Here is a 15205-nt window from a genome sequence, read left to right as displayed (position 1 = left end):
GATATAATAGCTTATTCTGAAATAAGCCCATTGGTCATTAAGTTCAAAGATTAAACCGAGTTCTCTACAAAGACCCAAAGAAAGACAACACGGATAATTTTATTATTTTATTTTACACAACATATTTCAAAATGTAATTTACAGGCTGCTTCCATTATGTTCAAAGCAGCAATAGCAAACAATGCATTTTTGGTGACTGGAAAAGAAATCTGATTACAACGATTATTACCACTATTTAGACGATGCGCAAATTATAGCTGGAATATTAGGAGGCTGATGTGCTCCGCTGCAAACAAGCGCGGCACGGATCCAGACGGCTTCACAAGACACATTTTCCTCTGCTGAATGATGTTACAAGTTTTAAAAGAGATTTGCTGTAATGCAGTTTTAAAAGGAGTAATTGATGGGGATAGCGCTAGCCTTTAGTCTGTGCACATAGATTTTCCTCTATAGCATATTTATAGCAGAAGAAAAAAGTTACCAACGTCATCGTTACACTAGTTAGTAGCACTTATTAAAGTATCATTCCTATTCAATAGAGATTTACTCTACAGCTGTGATAATGTTACACATCATTAATGTACCATTACGTTCCAGTAAGTCATTGTATTCCCACCTCACTGATCTCCTGTGCGCTCTGTATTTTGTCACTGCAATCTATAATATTGGGAAATGCAAACTTCCTCACATGGCCCAGGAGTCCCCTAATTTTTATTTATTATTTTATTAAAATTGGTCCTCTACTTAAAAGTTATTGAAAAATCTGATTAATAAAACAAACTGAACTGGGAGAATGGTCAGTTTAGATTGAGTAGTTGCATAAAGGGAATCTGTCAGCAGGTTTTTGCTATTTAATCTGTGGGCAGCGAGAATGATTACAGTGATGTGTCACTTATTAGGCTGTGTGCTGTAGTGTCCATATAAATCGGTGTTTTATCAGTAGAGGAGATTATCACTCCCAGACTAGGTCTTAGGGTACAGTCTCACTAAACGACGTACCAGCGATTCCAACCACGATACGACCTGTTCAGGATCGCTGGTGCGTCGCTACATGGTCGCTGATGAGCTGTCAGTCAGGCAGATCTCACCAGCGACCAGCCACCAGCGACTCTGCGCTTAGTAACCAGGGTAAATATCACGTAACTAAGCAAAGCGCTTTGCTTGGTTACCTGATATTTACCCTGGTTACCAGCGTACACCGCTTAGTGCTGGCTCCCTGCACACATAGCAAAGCGTTTTGCTTAGTTACCCGATATTTACCCTGGTTACGTGTGCAGGGAGCCAGCACTAAGCGGTGTACGCTGGTAACCAGGGTAAATATCAGGTAACCAAGCAAAGCGCTTTGCTTAGTAACCCGATATTTACCCTGGTTACCAGCGTACGCTGCTTACACAGAGTTGGTGCTCGTTGGTCTCCCGCCGTCAAACACGCCGATGTGTGCTGCACAGCGGGAGACCAGCGAGCAAAAAATGAACCAGAACAGTGTGTAACGATCAGCGATTTCACAACAGGGGCCAGGTCGCTGCTTAGTGTCACACACAGAGAGATCGCTGATGAGGTCACTGGAACGTCACAAAACCTGTCACTCAGCAGCGATCTCGTTATGTGAGAAGTACCCCTTAGGTGCAGACCATTCAGGCTAATCTGTATAACCTGCCCCACCAGTGATTGGCAGCTTTCTGACACTTCACAGTGTACACAGGAAGCTGCCAGTCAGGAATGTGTGGTTTATACACAGCGCAGAAATATTAGCTCTGCTACATCTACAACAGACAAAACAAATATCAAAACTGCAGCAGGGATATCACTAGAATCAAGGTCTCTGCCTCTACATTATAAGGTTATCAGATTACATAGCAAAAACCTGCTGTCAGATACCCTTTTAGAAACTGTGCCCAAAATGAATTTTCCATAGCAACAAGTCTGTCAAAATTAACTTAAATGACAAAAATCTGTTATAAACTGGGAGTAAATCCAACACTTGCTGCAAAACCCCTATCCCGCTGAGTCTCTGCGTCTGCTCCTAGTGACTGTTAGGCCAGTTAGTGTAATACGCGCGAGTCTCGCATTGCATCACCTGGAACGGCCGGCTGCTCTCAGGGCTGGAGAGTCTTAGCTGCATAGAAATATATGTAGCCAACCCGCTCCTATCCGGAGAGTGCGGCCGTGCCGGGTGATGCAATGCGAGACTTGCGCGTATTACACATGAGTCACTCGCCAGTGTGACTCCGGACTTAGTCTTCTTTCACACATCAGTATTTTTATGCCAAAACCAGGAGTGTCTCCAAAACACAGAACAGGTGTCAGTCTTTCAATTATAGTTCTTCTCTGCAAGTTCCACTCCTGATTTTGGCATCCAAATACTGATTAAACACTGACGCAAAATACTGACGTCTGAAAGAGGCCTTACTGTAAGCAGCGCTGACGTCACATCAACAGCGCTGCAGCCAATTAGTGAGCTCAACAGCTTGTGCTGTCCACCTGACAGAGGCGCTGAGCTCAATTGCTCACTACAGACCTGTCAATGTATGTGACATCAGCGCTGCTTCCAATAACTGACACTGGCAGCAGCGGAAAACATTGAGGCTGGACCGTGGGAGGGTGAGTAATGCAGTTTCTTAATCAAACCACACCTGGGGATGAGAGGTTTTCTGAATCCAGAAAACCTCTTTAAAAAGGTAAAGAAGTGGCCAGTAAATCACACGATTAAACACAAAGTCTGAATATCAGATTAAGAGATATTTAACTTTGCAGTTTGGTCCCCGGACACATTTTCGGATGCTGTAGTCCCATCAAATGTCTGCACAAAGTAAAAGCAGAATTTTCAGAGACTGACAATTTCCAAGGAAAATCACAGCATTAAAATCTGTATCCTACATATAGTGATTCATTGAAAAAATCTGATTAATAAGTGCAGTAAGCAATGTAGCCATACTCAGATTTTCTTTCAATTTCTCAAAAATCAGAAATGAAAGGAGCACACTCAGAAAATTATTCTTTGGCCTCGTTGCTATACCATATCTAGCACCATATCTAGTACGGACACTAATTTTCTTGGTGGCTGCTCTATTCCTGAACGCCAATAGGTTTTTTCCAGTTTATCACTTGACTTGACCGACACTCTCCAATTTACAATGCATCTTCTATTTTGATCAAATGTCTCATTTTGAGGCTCCCATAGGATCGGAGAGCTCACCCATACATGAGCCTATATGATTCAGAAGACAAGTCACATGGATTACTCAAAAGGGCTAATATGAAAGGGGCTGTCCTCTACTCGGAGAAACTCTTCTTAAATACCATATTCATAAAAATACCCAACACTCATGTCCATTATCGGTTGTTCCAACGTGAGTCCTGCAGCTAATCAGCATCTGTCAATGAGATGCATCACTTGAACTTCTCCTAGACGTTTGGTCAAAATGAAGTTAGACCACAGCAGCTCATTAGCATCTGCTGATTGTTATGCCACGTGAGCCCTACAGGCAATTAGTGGCCGCTATTGAGCTGCTCACTTCTTTCTTATGGAACCTCAGATGTCCGGGAAACATAAGAGCACTGCAGACCATAACATCGCATAAGCATTGGCAGACCTGGGACAACCATAGCTGATAGAGGCGAGAAAAGGGTACTTTTATTTTACATAATGGAATATAGTATTTAAGAAGGGGATGTCTGCGTAGTGGACAACTCCTTTAAATAATGAATGAAATGACTCAACAATTCATGTACGGGTTTGGTTCCACTAGCATATAACTTACGATGCAAGAGCATTGGAAGCGATATGCTCATGACACTCTGCTGCGGGTCATGCGACTGTGATGTGATCTTGACATCGTATCACAGGTACGGAGAAGATGGAGGGAGCACTTTCTCCCCATCTGCCTGTCTCTGCGTACATCGCACTGCACTCAGATTACATGCGAGTGCACTGCGATGTTTAACACTCTCCCATAGACTTGTATGGGGGTGTGTGAGCCAAGACTCGCTGCCAAACGCAGCATGCTGCGATTCATTCCGCATGCCGCTATGGCATGAGAAACCAATCACAGATGAACACTGCCCCATAGTTTTCCACTAGAGTGAGAGCAATCCGATGGTTTCTCAAATCGTACTCGCCCGTGCAAAACGCAAGTGGAACCAAACCCTTAACATGGAACTGGGATCAGGCTGACAATCAGGGAGGGTGAGAGATTAGCAACAGTCATTTCAGCTAGAATTATTAATCAGATTTTTCTAAAAAAAAACTTTTTAGTTACAAGTCTTAGAATCAAAATTTATGGAAGGGAAGGGTAAAAGAGACTTACCAGCAGTGATTTTAGGTTGAGATCTCAGTTGGTATTATTAATCAGATTTATCTAAAAATACATTTGTTACTATTGTTTGAGCCAAAACTTGTAAATGAATTAACATGATTGACAGAATTACCCAAAAAACAGCTGCCTGCCTTTCATGTAGGTGATCAGACCACCTTCTTACATCCATATCAACTTTACATGTTCACATATTTCTCTCACCATCAAAAAAATCTAAACATTCAGGAAATTTAGAGAAAAACAATGTGGTGTGCTCTAGACTGTAATAGTGTGTGTCAGCATTCGAGGCGTTATAAAATAATATAGCCAAAGGCATTGCATGACATATCGGCATGTGAGGTGTAAGTGCTCAGCCCAAACAACATTATTTTATATCTAAAGGCAAACGGCTTTAAAATAATATAGCAATACTCATACCACCATAGCCTCCAAAATTAAGATAAATGAAACCACAAACAGATCTTGTTATTCTACATGTAGCAAGAAAGTCAGTTCTTCATATGGTCAATGCCAATGTGCTTTATTTCACGACTGCTGAAGACCTTAATACTGTTCTGTGCAGAGTGCTGTCGAAAAGAGATTCTGTGCAAGTGATTTTTATGGGAAAATATACACTCCAAATGTAAACCGGATATTTATCAGATTACACCCCATAACTGCACACATTAAAAAACAGGTCATAAACCTGATGGCTGCCGGTGTACTTTTACTTATGAAAACGTGCGAGAATGGCTCTAGTATTACAATACGTGAGAGTTCATGAGTCCAAGTTTATTAAGTCTCCGCACTCAGCCTAGTTAACAGCTGCAGCTCGCACTGAGCAGTGTGAGATCATAACGGCAAGAGGGAGGAAGGACACTGAGGAGGTGTCAATCAGGCTTGATAGGCAAACCTCAATATTAAACCTTACAGCCATTCTAACACAGATTTTCAAAGCAATTAAAACAGCCTCATCAGGACCGAGATATCCACTTCATAATAAATACAAATTGTACTGTGAAATCTAGCGACAAGACCACTTTGAAGAGGACTGATGCATTCTACTTGTAGGTAAATTTTAGCAAATACTGGTTTGAGTCACAGAATGACAATTTGGAAAATGTGTTTATTAGAACTTTATGCAACTCCTCTGTTATTAAGTCTCCAGGAGTCCAAATAATCTGACTAGAGTTGAGCGAGTACCTAATTATTCGTACTCGCTATACTCCTAACAAATAGTGTCTAATACTTGCGTATTCATTCTGAATAGCGTGTGCAATGCAAGACAATGGGGAAAAACTCGCAAAGTAACGAGTAACCCAAATGCCGTACTATTCGTGCGAGTAGCAAATAGTACAGAATTCGGGTTACTCATTACATTACGAGTTTTCCCCATTGTCTTGCATTGCACATGCTATTCGGAACGAATGTGCGAGTAGTAGACAGTATTGGTTATGAGTATATCGAGTACGAATAGTTAGATACTCGCTCAACTCTAAATCTGACTATTGGGATGGGATTGTCTACTGACTGCACTGTCTGGCAGTTTAGGGAATTCTCCTACCGACAAGGGCAATGGTGGCATCCAATTAATGTTCCTAGTTTAGTCCTTCTGGAAGTACGACAAATGGACACAGTGCAAAGCTTAAGAAAAGATTCTCCAACATTGTTATTTTATTGGGAATACAATTACTTATTTTACCGGGTAATCACTAAAACAGCCATGCTAGGAAAGCTTAACAGTGCATCGGAAGAGAAAATATCCTCTCCCAGTATGTAATAGAAGAGGACACTGGTGATGCAAAACATCACTGCATTAAAAGCCTTTTTTTTTGCTTAGAATGTTATGTTGGATTTAGAGAAATCTAAAAGTAGTGCTGAAGACTGACATCAAGACCTTTCATTCTGAAAGTCAGTGGTGGCCATTAGCAAGAAAAACTGCCCACCAAATCTCTTGTAGCCATCACAAAATATTTTAACTGGGCTTCCCTCTTCAGGTATGTGCAAAGTGTATAGACACCGGCGTACCCACATGGTTTTATATGCAGAAGACACTTAAAGGGAACCTGTCACCGTTTTTTCGGCATATAAGCTGCGGCCAACACTAGTGGGCTCTTATATACAGCATTCTAACATGCTGTATATAAGAGCCCAGGCCGCTGTGTAGCACATAAACACTTTATAATACTTACCTAACGGTCGCGCTGCAGTGGAGTTGAGCCATATGGGCGTCTCTGTTGTCCGATGCCGGCGCCTCCTCTTTCGGCCATTTTCGCCCTCCTTCTGAAGCCTGTGTGCATGACACGTCCTACGTCATACACACTCGCCGGTCCCGCGCAGGCGCACTACAATACTTTGTTCTGCCCTGCTCAGGGCAGATCAAAGTGTGCCTGCGCAAGACCTTAATGCCGGCGAGTGTGGATAACGTGTGGCGTCTTGCACCCCGGCTACAGAAGGAGGACAAAAATGGCCTAAAGAGGCGGCGCCGGCACTGGACAATGGAGATGCCTATATGGCCCAACTCCACTGCAGCGCGACCGTTAGGGGAGTATTATAAAGTGTTTTTTATGTTTTACACAGCGGCCTGGGCTCTTATATACAGCATTCTAACATGCTGTATATAAGATCCCACTGGTGGTGGCCGCAGCTTATATGCTGAAAAACCCGTGATAGGTTCCCTTTAAAGAAAAACTCTGGCTTTTTTTTTCCTAACCGTCTTCTTTGACGTCTGCGTTGCCAACATATTTTTCCCCATTTCATACAGAAGATAGTAGCAGCTTTCAAACAGAAGCCTTCTGATGAATAGTTGGGTCACTTCTTTTAGCCGCTTTATGGCTATTGATACCTGAAGCTGGTAAAAGAAGTGAAAAAAGACGGCACATAAGTAAAGAAAATCATTTTGACATTACTGTGCCTATGTTCATTCTTCCTGGCGTTTCATTCTAGCGCTTCTTCATGTGGGATATTGGTAAAATCTGCCTGAAAAGAGGTTGATTGTGCGCATACCTTTAGTGACCTCGCTTTTTTTTCACCCAAAAACCTTGTTCTATAGCAAGATTATGTCACGAAAGCAATAATTCTCCAATACATAAAATAACCGTATGACACAACTTTCATAACCAAATCTGTGCGACACAATTCCTGGTCCATGGGAAGAAGAACAAAAAAAGCATGATAGAATCACAAGGGTTCATCTTGACATCTAAAGCATACATTTCACCCCTTCTCAATACAAACATTTGCACATATAAAAACACCACCATCATAGACGAGGGGGGCAAAAACAGGGGTACTTCTTATTCAGGGTCTCTAAAAATGGCACCTTGGTATATAGCAGGCAGCAGATCTTGTACTCATTTTCAATAGTGGTTCTTAATTATAACGTCAGACCTCAGATTATTCCTGGGAGTCTGTTACAGATCATTGTAGTAAAACATTGCATATTCCTGGCTCCCGATGAAATCATTTGCTCTCAGTAAGAAATACTCAGGTATTTTGGAGAGAATATGTGGATTTTATTATGACTATAAGCTCGTTGCGGCCCAAATCTCTGGCACTGTTGCCCGCTATTAGTTTGGACCTATGTAGAACTCAAATTTTCATGTACAAGGCATAAAGGCTTTCAGATCTAGAAAGTTTTCGCTTTTCGGTAGAATAAAAAAAAAAAAGAAAAATAACAATGAGTTGTGTCACTGCGGACAGTGGCAGGTGTCACAGAAACAAATCCTTCCATAAAATAAGGCAAGAAAAAGAAAACTTTTCTTAAAAAGGCGTTCATGCACTAATATCTAATCAGAATGAGAATGGACGGTCCTGAGTATCGAGGTGAAGAGACGCTTCCTGTGTATTACAACATACCAGTGACCTTAAGGCTGAATATCAGAGTGTTCACTATCACAATTATTTGGCTTATAACATGACAGTGTAATAGCAAAGGGTGGACCCATTTACAGAGTGAGGCAACACGCAATAAATGAAGCAACACGTCAGGTGACCCCTGTCCGTCATGCTGCGTTACGACTTCGGCTATCGTACATGTAAAACACAGCGTAGGTTGCGAGAGCTAAAACTTTGTGTGTGGTATTTTATTGCAAAATTGCACTTCACTGGGATGATTGAAAGATTTCTTCGAACTGTCTTGCAGTCTTTAGTCCCTAAGCCCATGTCACCAGTAAAAGGATCTCGATAAAAAGTTTGCTGCAGTGCTGAGCCAGCTGCTCCCCCCGTCTTGGTGTGCCCCAACACGAGACACCGCCTTATCCTGCTCCTTCATAGGGCTTTCATCTTCAGGTAGGTAATCTGGTAAATCGGTGTTCTGCTCCACGTCCACAGGAGTGTCTTGAAATGGCACCAGCAACTGTAAGGAACTTGGCATCATTATATAACTCATAACACATTAAAATCAACATAGCAAAGCAGAGACATAGTGATGAGGTCAACTAATGAACAGATTAAAGAGGATTCCCATCTAAAGACATGAAACAATATTGTGAGATGGGGCCAAGCCTTTCTTAATGCCATTTCAGATTTCATTCTGGCAGTGTGGCTGCACGGGCTTATCATACCGACCAGCGGATCTCAAGGTTCTTAAGGTTTGAAACCCAAAGTATAATTTCGTATTAAATGAGTGTAGAGAAGTAGCAAAAACGAGAGGTGGAAACTAAAGAGTTATCCGCGCTAAGACATTTAGGGTATATCCTTTGTGTACGCTGTAAATCTCTGACAAATGTAGATCCCACCTTAGAGACCCACACTCATAGGCAGAACAGAAATCTCCTGATACACAGGTGATGCTGCTGGTGTAAATGGAGAGGTGGCCATGCATGCGTGGATCTCTATTTCTCTGCCGTGTGCAAAAATAACGAGAAGCCGCCACACAAAACCCATCCTTCCTTTAATACCAAATTAACAAAAATATTAGTACATGTCCATGTCACCTCACACCTTGACTTGCACACTCCTACTCTGTGGCCGCCCAACTCGCTCTCTCACAACTCTCCAAACCATAAGCTGCGGCCACCACCACCGGCCTCTTATATACAGCATTCTAACATGCTGTATATAAGAGCCCAGACTGCTGTGAGAACATAAAAAACACTTTAGAATACTCACCTAAACCAGTCGCTGCGGTGCTGCTTAGCACGGTGGGCGGCGCTGTTCTCCGGGACCGACGCCTCCTCTCTCGGCCATTTTGCTCCTCCATCTTCTGAAGCCTGTGTGCATGACGTGTCCACATCATACACACTCGCGGCACAGAGGTCCTGCGCAGGCGCACTTTGATCTGCCTTACTCAGGGCAGATCAAAGTATTGTAGTGCGCCTGTGCAGGACCTCAGTAACCACTAACAATGACTTACAAGGCCATCCATAATCTGTCTCTACATATATCCAAACTAATCTTCTGATACCACCTGATACTTAATCTCCGGTCCTACCAAGACTGCCTTCTGTCCTCTGCTATGGTATGTTTCTCACCTAAACTTCTCCAAAATATTTTCCAAGCATCCCCCATCCTCAGGAATCAAGTAACTGAACATAACCGATTGTTTTACACAATTAAAACCTTCAGACACAACCTGAAAACTAATCACCACAGGAAAGCTAGTCTGCAATAACCCCACTGCCACCTCATCAACACCGCAGCTGCTTCAACCCACCGACCTACTGTCTACTTCCCCAGTACCCATTAGACTGTAAACCTGTGAGGGCAGGGTCCTCTCTGCCAGTGTTCCAGTCTGCCACTTAGTTTGCTCACTGTAATGTACATATGTATTTTTGTATGTAAGACCCCTTCTCATGTACAGAACCATGGAATGAGGATTGCAAAATTATTACTATTAATAAGTACCAATTAAGACAAAAAAAATATACACGTTATTTACTCTGCTATTGTTGTGTAATAAATGTATTAATTTAGATTTAATGAATCTATTGTATGTTCCTCAGTCTATAGTATACACATTATATATATATATATATATATATATATATATATATATATATATATATATATATATATATATATATATATATATATATATACACACAAATACACACATACATATAATGAATTAATTAAATCAAAATACATTACACAACAATTACAATAAATAGAATGTTTTTCAGGCCTCATTGATTCTATGGTTCTGTACATGAGAAGAGGTCTTAGTCCCTGTGCGCACTAGAAAATTGAATTTTCTTAAAATTCCGCAGGCTCAAAGATTTCCGCACCCGCGGAAAAAAAACACACCGAAATCCGCATGCGTTTTGTTGCGTTTTTTTCCGCGGGTTGCTACATGTGTTTTAATGCATTCAATGTAATAAAGCACATTGAAGAAAAAAAAAAAAAAGTAATTTCCTTCTGATATAGATATAGAGATAGATAGATAGATAGATAATGGATCGATAGAGAGATAGATAGAGGGATAGATAGATGGATAGATAATGGATAGAGAGAGATAGAGGGATAGATAGATAAATAAATAGATAATGGATAGATACATAGAAGGATAGATAATCAATAGATGGAGGACAGATCAATCAATAGATAGAGTCCCTGTGAGGACACACTGCAGTTCTTGCGAGCGGTAGTGTGTTCACATTACAGACCTTGAGAAATGACCTGTAATTACCCCTGCAGGCTCGTTACGACTCTGCATTGAGTATGTGTCAGTCGCGGCTGGATGCAAGTGTCGTGGGACCTGCGTGGATTACGCCGGAGCTGTGTGTTGGGAGGGGTTAATAAAATGGTGAAAGAGGGTGCTTTTTTGTCCTTTATTTAAAATAAAGGATTTTTCGGTGTATGTGTTTATTCACTTTACTTACGGGTTAATCATGAAAGCTGTTTCATAGACGTTGGCATAATTAAGCCTGGACATAAATGGCAGCGATTCGCTGCCACTTAACTACTTATTACCTGGATCCTGGATTGCCACCGCATCGCGGCAATCTGGAAGAGCCGGTAACACGCCGGGACTGTTGCATAATGGATGCGACAGTGCCAGGGCAGCTGCAGGCTGATATTCTCGGCTGCGGGAGGAGGGTTGGCATTAACCCTGGCCCTTGCCCTCCCCAGCCAGAGAATACCGGGCCGTCGCTATGTTTTTACCTCGGCTGGATGGTAAAAATACGGCGGAGCCCGAGGTTTTTTTTTTTCGTTTTTTATTTTTATATCTACGTTTGATTTCTATGTGCATTCTATATGTCGGTGTCTGTGTCAGAGTGTGATCTGTGTGTGTTTACTCTCTGCTCCGCTTCCTCTTCCTGTCATAATGATATCACTTCCCGGTAAAACGCAGGCAGTGCTGAACATTATGTCCCGAAAACGCAAAATACTGCGGGAATAACGCAGGAAAACGCAAAGAAACACACAGAATATGCTACCTGCGTTATTCCCTGAGGGATTTCACGATTACATTACAGTCAATGGAGTGAAATCCTGCAGCTACCTGCGGAAAAGTGACATGCAATTGTTTTTGCTGCGGGAATCCCGCAGCAAAACATGCAGCTGTCAAAATCCGCTTAGTGCGCACAGCATTTTCTTCTCCCATAGGATTTGCTGGTGAATCACTGCAGAGATGTTATTAACATTTTCTGCAGCGAAACATGCAGCAAATCCGCAGTAAAATCCGGCAAGTGCGCACAAGGCCTTAGGCTATGTGCGCACGCTGCGTTTTTGCACGTTTCTTGGGTGCAGCTTTGGTCTCAAAACTGCATGAATTTCCTTCCCTAGCAAAGTCTATGAGATTTATTTTTGCTGTGCACACATTGCAGTTTTTTATGGCTGTGTCTTTGTGGTGACCACAAAGATGCAGCATGTAATTTTTTTTGGCGTTTTTCACCCATTGAATGCATTGGACAAAAATACAGCAAAAAAAAAACGCACAAGAACGCGTAAAAACATGCGGTTTTTTATACGTTTTTCTTGTGGGTGCGTTTTTTTGGGGGCCAAAAACGCTGCATCTTTGTGGTCAGAAAAAGATGCAGTGTGCGGACATAGCCTTACAAACAAAAATACATATGTAAATTACAGTGAGTAAACCAAGTGACAGACTGGTACACTGGTGAAGAGGACCCTGCCCGCACAGGTTTACAGTCTACAGGGTAATTAGACACGTCGGGGGTTGGAGCAGCTCCAATAGTGGTGATGAGGTGGCACATATATGTGTGTATAAAGGAAAGAAGGGAATTTTGTTTACTTACCGTAAATTCCTTTTCTTCTAGCTCCAATTGGGAGACCCAGACAATTGGGTGTATAGGCTATGCCTCCTGAGGCCGCACAAAGTATTACACTAAAAGTGTAAAGCCCCTCCCCTTCTGCCTATACACCCCCCGTGCTCCCACGGGCTCCTCAGTTTTGGTGCAAAAGCAAGAAGGAGGAAAAAAATTATAAACTGGTTTAAAGTAAATTCAATCCGAAGGAATATTGGAGAACTGAAACCATTCAACATGAACAACATGTGTACACAAAAAAAAACAGGGGTGGGTGCTGGGTCTCCCAATTGGAGCTAGAAGAAAAGGAATTTACGGTAAGTAAACAAAATTCCCTTCTTCTTTGTCGCTCCATTGGGAGACCCAGACAATTGGGACGTACAAAAGCAGTCCCTGGGTGGGTAAATAATACCTCATAATAGAGCCGTAACGGCTCCGTCCTACAGGTGGGCAACCGCCGCCTGAAGGACTCGCCTACCTAGGCTGGCATCTGCCGAAGCATAGGTATGCACCTGATAGTGTTTCGTGAAAGTGTGCAGGCTCGACCAGGTAGCCGCCTGACACACCTGCTGAGCCGTAGCCTGATGCCTCAAAGCCCAGGACGCACCCACGGCTCTGGTAGAATGGGCCTTCAGCCCTGAGGGAACCGGAAGCCCAGCAGAACGGTAAGCTTCGAGAATTGGTTCCTTGATCCACCGAGCCAGGGTTGATTTGGAAGCCTGTGACCCTTTACGCTGGCCAGCGACAAGGACAAAGAGTGCATCCGAGCGGCGCAGGGGCACCGTACGAGAAATGTAGAGTCTGAGTGCTCTCACCAGATCTAACAAGTGCAAATCCTTTTCACATTGGTGAACTGGATGAGGACAAAAAGAGGGTAAGGAGATATCCTGATTGAGATGAAAGGGGGATACCACCTTAGGGAGGAATTCCGTAACCGGACGCAGAACCACCTTGTCCTGGTGAAACACCAGGAAGGGGGCTTTGCATGACAGAGCTGCCAGCTCAGACACTCTCCGAAGTGAAGTGACTGCTACTAGGAAAACCACTTTCTGCGAAAGGCGTGCGAGAGAAATATCCCTCATTGGCTCGAACGGTGGTTTCTGAAGAACCATCAGCACCCTGTTCAGATCCCAGGGTTCCAACGGACGTTTGTAAGGAGGAACGATGTGACAAACCCCCTGCAGGAACGTGCGTACCTGTGGAAGTCTGGCCAGGCGCTTCTGAAAAAACACAGAGAGCGCAGAGACTTGTCCCTTAAGGGAGCCGAGTGACAAACCCTTTTCCAATCCGGACTGAAGAAAGGACAGGAAAGTGGGCAAGGCAAATGGCCAGGGAGAAAAACCCCTAGCAGAGCACCATGACAGGAATATTTTCCACGTCCTGTGGTAGATCCTGGCGGACGTTGGTTTCCTAGCCTGTCTCATAGTGGCAATGACCTCCTGGGATAATCCTGAAGACGCTAAGATCCAGGACTCAATGGCCACACAGTCAGGTTGAGGGCCGCAGAATTCAGATGGAAAAACGGCCCTTGAGACAGCAAGTCTGGTCGGTCTGGTAGTGCCCACGGTTGGCCGACCGTAAGATGCCACAGATCCGGGTACCACGACCTCCTCGGCCAGTCTGGAGCGACGAGGATGGCGCGGCGGCAGTCGGCCCTGATCTTGCGTAACACTCTGGGCAACAGTGCCAGCGGAGGAAACACATAAGGGAGTTGAAACTGCGACCAATATTGAACTAAGGCGTCTGCCGCCAGAGCTCTGTGATCGTGAGAACGTGCCATGAATGCCGTGACCTTGTTGTTGTGCCGGGACGCCATTAGGTCGACGTCCGGCATCCCCCAGCGGCAACAGATCTCCTGAAACACGTCCGGGTGAAGGGACCATTCCCCTGCGTCCATGCCCTGGCGACTGAGAAAGTCTGCTTCCCAGTTTTCCACGCCTGGGATGTGAACTGCGGAGATGGTGGAGGCCGTGGCTTCCACCCACATCAAAATCCGCCGGACTTCCTGGAAGGCTTGCCGACTGCGTGTTCCTCCTTGGTGGTTGATGTAAGCCACCGCTGTGGAGTTGTCCGACTGAATTCGGATCTGCTTGCCTTCCAGCCACTGCTGGAACGCTTTCAGGGCAAGATACACTGCCCTGATCTCCAGAACATTGATCTGAAGTGAGGACTCTTGCTGGGTCCACGTACCCTGAGCCCTGTGGTGGAGAAAGACTGCTCCCCACCCTGACAGACTCGCGTCCGTCGTGACCACCGCCCAGGATGGGGGTAGGAAGGATTTCCCCTTCGATAATGAAGTGGGAAGAAGCCACCACCGAAGGGAAGCTTTGGTTGCCTGAGAGAGGGAGACGTTCCTGTCGAGGGACGTCGGCTTCCTGTCCCATTTGCGTAGGATGTCCCATTGAAGAGGACGCAGGTGAAACTGCGCGAAAGGAACTGCCTCCATTGCTGCCACCATCTTCCCCAGGAAGTGCATGAGGCGCCTCAAGGGGTGTGACTGACCTTGAAGGAGAGATTGCACCCCCGTCTGTAGTGAACGCTGCTTGTTCAGCGGAAGCTTCACTATCGCTGAGAGGGTATGAAACTCCATGCCAAGATACGTCAGCGATTGGGCCGGTGTCAGATTTGACTTTGGAAAATTGATGATCCACCCGAAACTCTGGAGAGTCTCAAGAGTAGCGGTGAGGCTGTGCTGACATG

The 15205-nt window shown here is 44.0% G+C and overlaps 1 protein-coding gene across 2 annotated transcripts in view; it reads right to left on the bottom strand.

Moving 5' to 3' along the window:
- Positions 1–6923: 6923 nt before the first annotated feature.
- Positions 6924–15205, bottom strand: part of ARMC1 (armadillo repeat containing 1) — a 103381-nt gene continuing 95099 nt past the window's right edge. Inside the window, exon 7 of one of the 2 annotated variants that reach the window (XM_075353232.1) lies at positions 6924–8652. In XM_075353232.1, coding sequence (XP_075209347.1) covers positions 8461–8652 — 192 coding nt within the window. In that variant the 3' untranslated portion in view covers positions 6924–8460. The remainder of the gene's footprint in view (positions 8653–15205) is intronic. The other variant, XM_075353231.1, reaches the window with a different exon arrangement.

This window comes from Anomaloglossus baeobatrachus, chromosome 6 (assembly GCF_048569485.1).
Source record: "Anomaloglossus baeobatrachus isolate aAnoBae1 chromosome 6, aAnoBae1.hap1, whole genome shotgun sequence".
In the NCBI taxonomy this organism is placed as follows: Eukaryota; Metazoa; Chordata; class Amphibia; order Anura; family Aromobatidae; genus Anomaloglossus; species Anomaloglossus baeobatrachus.
This window is presented reverse-complemented; position numbering and strand designations above follow the sequence as displayed.